The sequence below is a fragment of the Macadamia integrifolia genome, chromosome 10 (genome assembly GCF_013358625.1).
Source record: "Macadamia integrifolia cultivar HAES 741 chromosome 10, SCU_Mint_v3, whole genome shotgun sequence".
Taxonomy (NCBI): Eukaryota; Viridiplantae; Streptophyta; class Magnoliopsida; order Proteales; family Proteaceae; genus Macadamia; species Macadamia integrifolia.
In genome coordinates this window covers 9,757,720-9,764,952 of record NC_056566.1, presented here as the reverse complement: position 1 = coordinate 9,764,952, position 7,233 = coordinate 9,757,720, and the positions used below count along the sequence as shown (strand labels likewise).

The following is a 7,233-nucleotide window of genomic DNA, read 5'->3' as shown; positions in this document are numbered from 1 at the left end:
AGAAAAGGTGGATAATTGATTCTTCAGTTGAACCACAGAGATCACACCTAGAGGACATCTGAACACCACATTTACGAACTTCATCATCTACTGATAATCTCTTGTGAGCGAAACACTATCCAAAGGTTGCCTGACGAGGCTGGATTTTTTATTTTAAGACTAAAGAGAACCAGGCCACCTTGGGATTCTTCTTCCTTATTTCCTCCTATGCTGAGGAAATAGAGAAAGCCCTTGATGGAGATAGGGTCCAATGGCACACATCTACTGAGCCAGAAACATGAATCTGAGAAGCCTTACCAAATGATTCATTAAGATAAGAGGAAGTAACTGGAGGGAAGCACCACCTGTGATCAAGGATGAAATCCGCCACCTTTAGATTAGTTCCTTTGAACAGGTTCAAGTCCAAACTGGATCCATCAGCATGAGATTTTTCTTCCACCCTCCTATCAAGCCAGAAATTAATACTTTTTCCATCTCCAACTGACCACCTTTTAAAATCAGATTCAAACTGCCAAACCTTCTTCAACCTGGGAAAGATTGAGGAAGACTTGTAGCTAAGTTTTAGAGAGCCATCAGCATTAACGAATCTAACCCTGAAGAAGTCACTCATGATGGAATCTTCATACTTGATTTTCCAGGCAAGCTTGCTTAAGCAAGCTTTATTAACATTACGCATTCTTCTAATCCCTAGACCACCCTTCTGCTTGGGTTTGTAAATGGATTCCCACTTGACAACAATCTTCTACTGCTTCTCTACATCCCCAGACCAAATAAAATTCATCATCCATCTCTCGACATTCTTGATGGAAGATTGAGGCCACCAATAAACTACAAAGTTATGGATGGAAATGCTAGAGATAACTGATCTGATTAATTCCACCTAACCTGCCAGGGAGAGAAGCTTTCCTTTCCAACCAACTAACTTGGACTTGATTCTATCCATCAAGGGTAGAAGATGGTTCTTTGTGACTTTTCCTTTAAAGATCTCAACTCCAAAGTATTTAGTTGGAAGCCTTGAGATTAGGTTACCAAAGGTATCAGAGATGTACTCTTTCCTATGAGGAGCCACCTTGCCAAAAAACAACTTGTTTTTTTCCAGGTTAATTTGCTGCCCAAAAAATTCCTGATACCTGAATAGAAAGCTTTAGAGATTTCTAACATATGAAGCACAGGCATTCATAAATACAAAAATATCATCAACAAACAAGAGATGGGAGGAAATAATAGTTCCTCTGGGACTAGGCAGAGCCTTCATTTTTTCCGAAATAGATAAATGTTTAAGACCTCTACGAAGGACCTCTTCAGCCAAAATAAAAAGAATAGGAGAGATCGGATCTCCCTGAAAAAGGCCACGACCTATTCCAAAGAATCCAATAGGACCACCATTTACCAGAATAGAAATTCTAGAAGACAAGAGGATTTCATGAATCCAAGAGATCCAATGATCAGAGAATCCATACTTATGCAAGGTAGCAAAGAGGAAATCCCAAGAAAGAGAATTGAAGGATTTTTGAACATCGAATTTGATGCCCATCCCCCCTCCTCTCACAGTAGTGTGTATTAAGTTAGCCAACTCAGAAGCAAGACTAATATTGGAATAAATAACTTTCCCTTGCTGAAAAGCACCTTGTTCCTCAGAGATGACGTGGGGAAGGAGGAGAGAAACTCTGGAAGCTAAGATTTTCAAAAGGACTTTGCAGAAAAATTCCACATACAAATAGGCCAGAATTTTTTAAGGGATTGGGCTCCCAAAGCTGTGGGGATAAGGGTGATGAAGCAATTGTTCACCCCTAAGGGAAGTTTACCCACCCTAAAAAAATGAACCACAGATCTACAAAAATCTACTTCCACAATATCTCAAACACAGCGGAAGAAATTACCTGAAAAGCCATCTGAGCCCGGAGAGTTATCAAGATCCAGATCCCAAACCGCCTTAATGATCTCCACCTTGGAAGGGACAGCCATCAAACAATCATTGTCTACATCCCCAAGCTCCTGAGGAATAGAGTCCAAGAGCTCCTAGTGAGGAGTAACCTCCGCATCCCCATGAAAAGCTTCATAGTAATTTGAGATATAAGACTTTAGAGAGTGCTGGTCATAGATCCAAGATCCATCCTCTTTCTGAAGAGATTTGATCTGGTTGCGAGCACGTCTTATTTTCACAGAGGTGAAAATACTTAGAATTTCAATCACCATCCTTTATCCATTTTTGCTTGGCTTTCTCAAACCACAACTGAGCTTGCCTCTGAGAAGCTTTGAGAAGAGAGGTCATTGCATTTGCTTCTTATCAAATAGTTCATCCGACATACCAGAAGCTTCAATTTCATCCTGAATAGATTTCAAATCAAAGTTTGCTTTCTCCACTTCGGTATTTAAGTTCGGAAAGACCTACTTCGCCCAGGGCCTAATGCACATCTTCACATGCTTCAGTTTCTGAGTAAGAACATAGATAGGGTTACCACCAATATCAATCCCCCAAGCTTCCTTGATAACATATAAGAAGTTATCATCTTCCATCTAGAAATTATGAATTCTAAAGGGTATGTTTGCAGGTTTTAGAATCACATCTGACAAGATCAAGATGGGAGCATGATCAAAAGCAATGGATTGAAGAACTCGCTGAGAGATGCAATTAAAGAAGTCTATCCACTTTCCAGTGCAAAAGCTTCGGTCCAGAAAAACCGCTACATGACCTCTCCTGAGATTGTTCGTCCAAGTGAATTTCTTTCCCTAGGAGGGAACAGAAATTAACTGGCATGAGTCCACCATGGCCTGGAACTCCGCCGTAGAGCTTTCATTAAATCTTCTAGGACCCCTCTTTTCATTAGATAACAGGGTAGCCTTAAAATCACCTATGACTAACCACGGAATAATAGAAAGTCCCACCATTCCAAGATCCACCTTGAAACAGCTAGCATGGATAAAAGAGACACCAATTTTTCTACCAAACCATTCAAACACTAATGTAATTTGCTGGTCTGACATTGAAAGAATTGTAGTTCTAGTAATTCCATGCTTCCAAATCACCCATAAATTAGGAACTTTATTAACCCGAAAATAATGGATTAAGTCAGCTTCAAACCCCAATTTGTTGAAGAACAAATAGGGAAATTTAGAGACTTTAATCATAGGTTCCGCCAAGCAAAGAACATCAGGGACATGCTCACGAATAATTGAGGACAAGGCTCTAATACAAGCAGCCTTCTTCACTCCTCTGATATTCCAAAAAACAACTCTCATCGGAGAATAAGGATTAATTGGAATTGCCAGTCTTACTTTTGTGGCCACCTTTCTTCTTAGGCTGCTTACCTCTACTGGCAGAGCTGGTCCCTCCCTTCTCTCGATTAGAGAGAGTCCTATCGATCGTCTCTACTTCCTGAAAGTGCAGCGCTACCTGGACATTCCTGATGTTAGACGCTGGGAAGCTGGACAGCTGAGAGTCTCCTTCATCTGGACAAGAGCGAGGAATGTACAAGGACCGACCACCTCTCATGACAGCGCCACCTCCACGCCCTCTAAGTGATGCATCACGTTTTGGTCTAGGAAGCAAACCCCTGGGAGCGTTTCTGTCCACATCAGCCTCAACCTCCACCAAATTCTCAACTGAATCAGTTGAGATGTCCTCATCGCCTTCAGATGGATCCCTAGAGCCCATATTAGAGTCCGACCCAGATCTAGCATCTTCCCCTTCCTCTAAACATGGGAACTCCCAGGTAAGATTGGAATCCTTATCCTGTGAGGTGGAGTCTCCTTTTTGCGCAGGAAGTTGACCAAGAGAGTCCAAAACAACCATGATTTGTCCCTCCTTCTCAACGCTTAGAGGGGAAACTAATGAGTTGTTTTTGGAAAGAGAAATATGCTGATTAGATTCCGTATTAGGCACTTTTCCTGTTTGAGAGTCAACTCGGGGTGAGTTGACTCCATCTTCTACATACACTGCTCCAGGGATAGAAACCGACCTATCCATTGCAGCCCGTTTATCATCCTCCATTTTCTTGGACCTGCAATCTCCCACTTTATATCCCAAATTCTTACAAAAGCCACACCAACTAATGTCATCTTCATACAAAACACGTTGCCTGAAACCTTATACCTACGAAGTGTCAGGTTCTAATCATTCCACTTGAACTTCCTCGATAGGTGATGCCATCTCTGAGATATCAATCTCAACTAATACTTTGGCATAGTGTCCCATCATACCTTGCTTGGTGTGGCAATCTAAAGCAACGGGTCTTTCAACCGCCCTTACAATTGAGAGTAGCACGTTCTTGTTGGTGTACGATGTCTTGTACTCCGTCGCAGTTTAATCCAGGGAGTACTGGTGCAGCACCTAGACAAGCAGAACGGCGGTCCCGCTAGCCAATTAGCGGGCCGTGAGGGTTGCAAGGGGGGCAGGAGGCCCCCCTGTATAGCAGGGGGTGTAGGGGGGCGCAGCCACCCGCTCGAATTTTTTATTTGAAGGCAATTGTGTACTTTCCGGATTAGGGTTTTTTCGCTATATATTTGTAGCAAGAGTTTCTTTCTCTGTAATGCAAGCAATACTGAGAGGTGTGAGGATGAGCGCTGTAACTAGGGGTGTCAATCGGTTGGGCCGGTCCGGTTTCGGTCGGGCTTAATCGGGCTTGAAGACTTTTAAAGGTTGCACCGTGTCTGCCCATTTAACTAATTGGGCTTAGTTAGTGAGGGCATGGTACACTTTATATTCGGTCGATCGGTCTCGGGCTATAATCGGGCTATTAAAATCGAGCCTTAATCGGGTTTTAGTCGGGCCTTAACCGGGCCACGGACATGTTTAATGTTAAACGGGCGTAACCGGTTTTTAAACGGGCCTTCTTTAATTGTTGAGTTTAATTGTATTCCTTCTTTAAATAGAGAGAAATCTACTCTCTTCCAAGTCACATATTTAAAAACATCACAAAAAATCCAAAGCATTGATCCAACATCCTCATAATTAAATTATTTAGAAACATCATAAAAAATCCTAAATCCTTATCCTGTCCTAAGCATCCCACAGTTAAAATATTTAGAATCATAAAAAGTCCTAAATCCTTGTCCAAGCATCTCATAATTAAAATATTTAGAATCATAAAAAGTCCTAAATCCTTATCCAAGCATCCCACAATTAACATATTTAGAAATATCACAAAAAATCTTAAATTCGTATCCAAACATCCCTAAAGTTAAATATTTAGTTACATGACTCAAAATTATCTTGATTTCGTCCAATCTGGAGTGCTTCAACATCAATCCCACCTAATAGAAAATAGATGAAGCATAAACATTAGTAAATGTAAAGATAAAAGATAGCGAATATGTCATAATCAAAGAACAAGAATGATATTACCCATGGAATTTCACCTAACAGACTAAACATTAGTTGCACTAGAGGCATTAGAAGATCTTTGTGTAGGTTCTACTGTAATATTAGTATCACCACTCACATCCAAAGACAACACATTCCCCAAAGCATTAGCCAAATCACTGGCATCATCAACCGGTTTAGCTTTAAAAGTGTACAAAATGAAGAAGAGGACATGTAAGATATTAAGATTATGACAAAAAAAAATGCGACGAAGCAACATTTGTTTAACGGATGAAAAATGTATATTTACATAGTTTGAAATTACCTCTAAAGTCTACTCCGAACATCCAATCTCGAAGGCAAATCAACGCTTCAGCATTTGTAGGCAATAGCTTACTTCTGTATTTGTCAATAACTCTACCTCCAGCACTAAAAGCTGATTCAGAAGCAACAGTTGATACCGGAATAGCCAACACATCCCGTGCCATCCGAGAAAGATCACGATACTTTGATCCTTGTGACTTCCAAAAGGCCAATACATCATAATGCTTGATCGGATCTTTAATCCTTGGCTCTTCTAGATACAAATCTAATTCGGATTTATCTTGTATTACAGTAGTAGTAGAACTCTCATACATAGATAGCTCCTACAAAACAAAATAATCAAAATGAATAATGTAATATATTGAATTAAAATATATGTTTTAAACAACCAAAAAAAAAAACATAATGATTTATACCTCCCAATCTAAAACATCTCCAACTGTATTGTCCTCAATAGCATGTGATTGAAATCCCCTCTCTTCCTCAGTTATCTCCATGCACTGGTACTCTTCAAAGAGTCATGCTAAGGTCGATTTCACAAGGTTAAACTTTTCCATTGCTGTTGAATCCAAACTGTATATCTTATCAAAAGCATACCTAACAAAGATTAGCTTGTAACGAGGATCAAATACAACAGCAATAGCTAAAATGATGCTATATGAGTCCCAATACTTATCAAACTTCTTTTTCATTTCTTGTGCCATCTTTTTCACGTAGTCTTCTCCCTGATTTATCGTTTTCAACAAAGACAAATGTATTTTCCATACATTATGAAAATACAAATTTGTTGTTGGGTACTTTGACCCAGACAATAATTCAGTAATGTCATTAAAAGGCTTCAAAAAGGAATATAAGTGTTCAATCTTTTTCCAATCCTCATTGCTTGGACACACTTTAAAATTTTTATCCACCAACTCTAGTTGTTGAAATGCAGTCTGATAGACGATGGCAGAATCAAGCATGTGATAAGTCGAGTTCCACCTTGTGGAAACATCTCCATGCAACCCTTTCTGACTTGGTATATCTAATTGTTTGCAGCATTCAAGAAACTTTACTTTCCTTGCTTGAGATGCCTTCACATATGCTACACTCGATCGAACAAAATGTACAGATTCATCAATTCACTTCAAACCATCTTGTACAATTAGGTTCAATATATGAGCACAACATCTGTTGTGAAAAATATCACCACTACACAACAATGCCTTCTTTAATACCAAACTTTTTTTCAAGTGCTCAATAAAACAAAGGTTAGCACCGGCATTATCTAATGTAATAGAGAACAATTTCTTCTCAATGCCCCAATCCAATAACATATTTGAAGCAATTTCACATATATTAGCTCCTGTGTGTGGGGGTGGCATGATGCAAAATTTCAATAATTTTTTATGTAGTACCAATTCTGTGTCAATATAATGATAAGTGAGAGAAATATAGGAGTCAGTGGTTACAGAAGTCCACAAATCAGTAGTCAATGACATTCTACCATTGAAGGAACTCAAAAAATCCTTTATCCTCTTGCTTTCTCTAGTATGCAACTTCAAAATATCAGCCATTTGGGTATTCCTACTAATAGGACTAAATTGTGGGTAAAGATAAGAAATCAA

The 7,233-nt window shown here is 39.5% G+C and overlaps 1 protein-coding gene across 1 annotated transcript; it reads right to left on the bottom strand.

Moving 5' to 3' along the window:
- Positions 1-205: 205 nt before the first annotated feature.
- LOC122092176 lies at positions 206-676 on the bottom strand. Its single transcript, XM_042662518.1, has one exon. The coding sequence runs from the start codon at positions 674-676 to the stop codon at positions 206-208; it is 471 nt and encodes a 156-aa protein (XP_042518452.1).
- Positions 677-7,233: the final 6,557 nt, after the last annotated feature.

What these genes read in the sequence shown, in the direction of transcription:
- LOC122092176 (XM_042662518.1), bottom strand. Translation starts at nt 676, where the DNA reads ATGCGTAATGTTAATAAAGCTTGCTTAAGCAAGCTTGCCTGGAAAATC.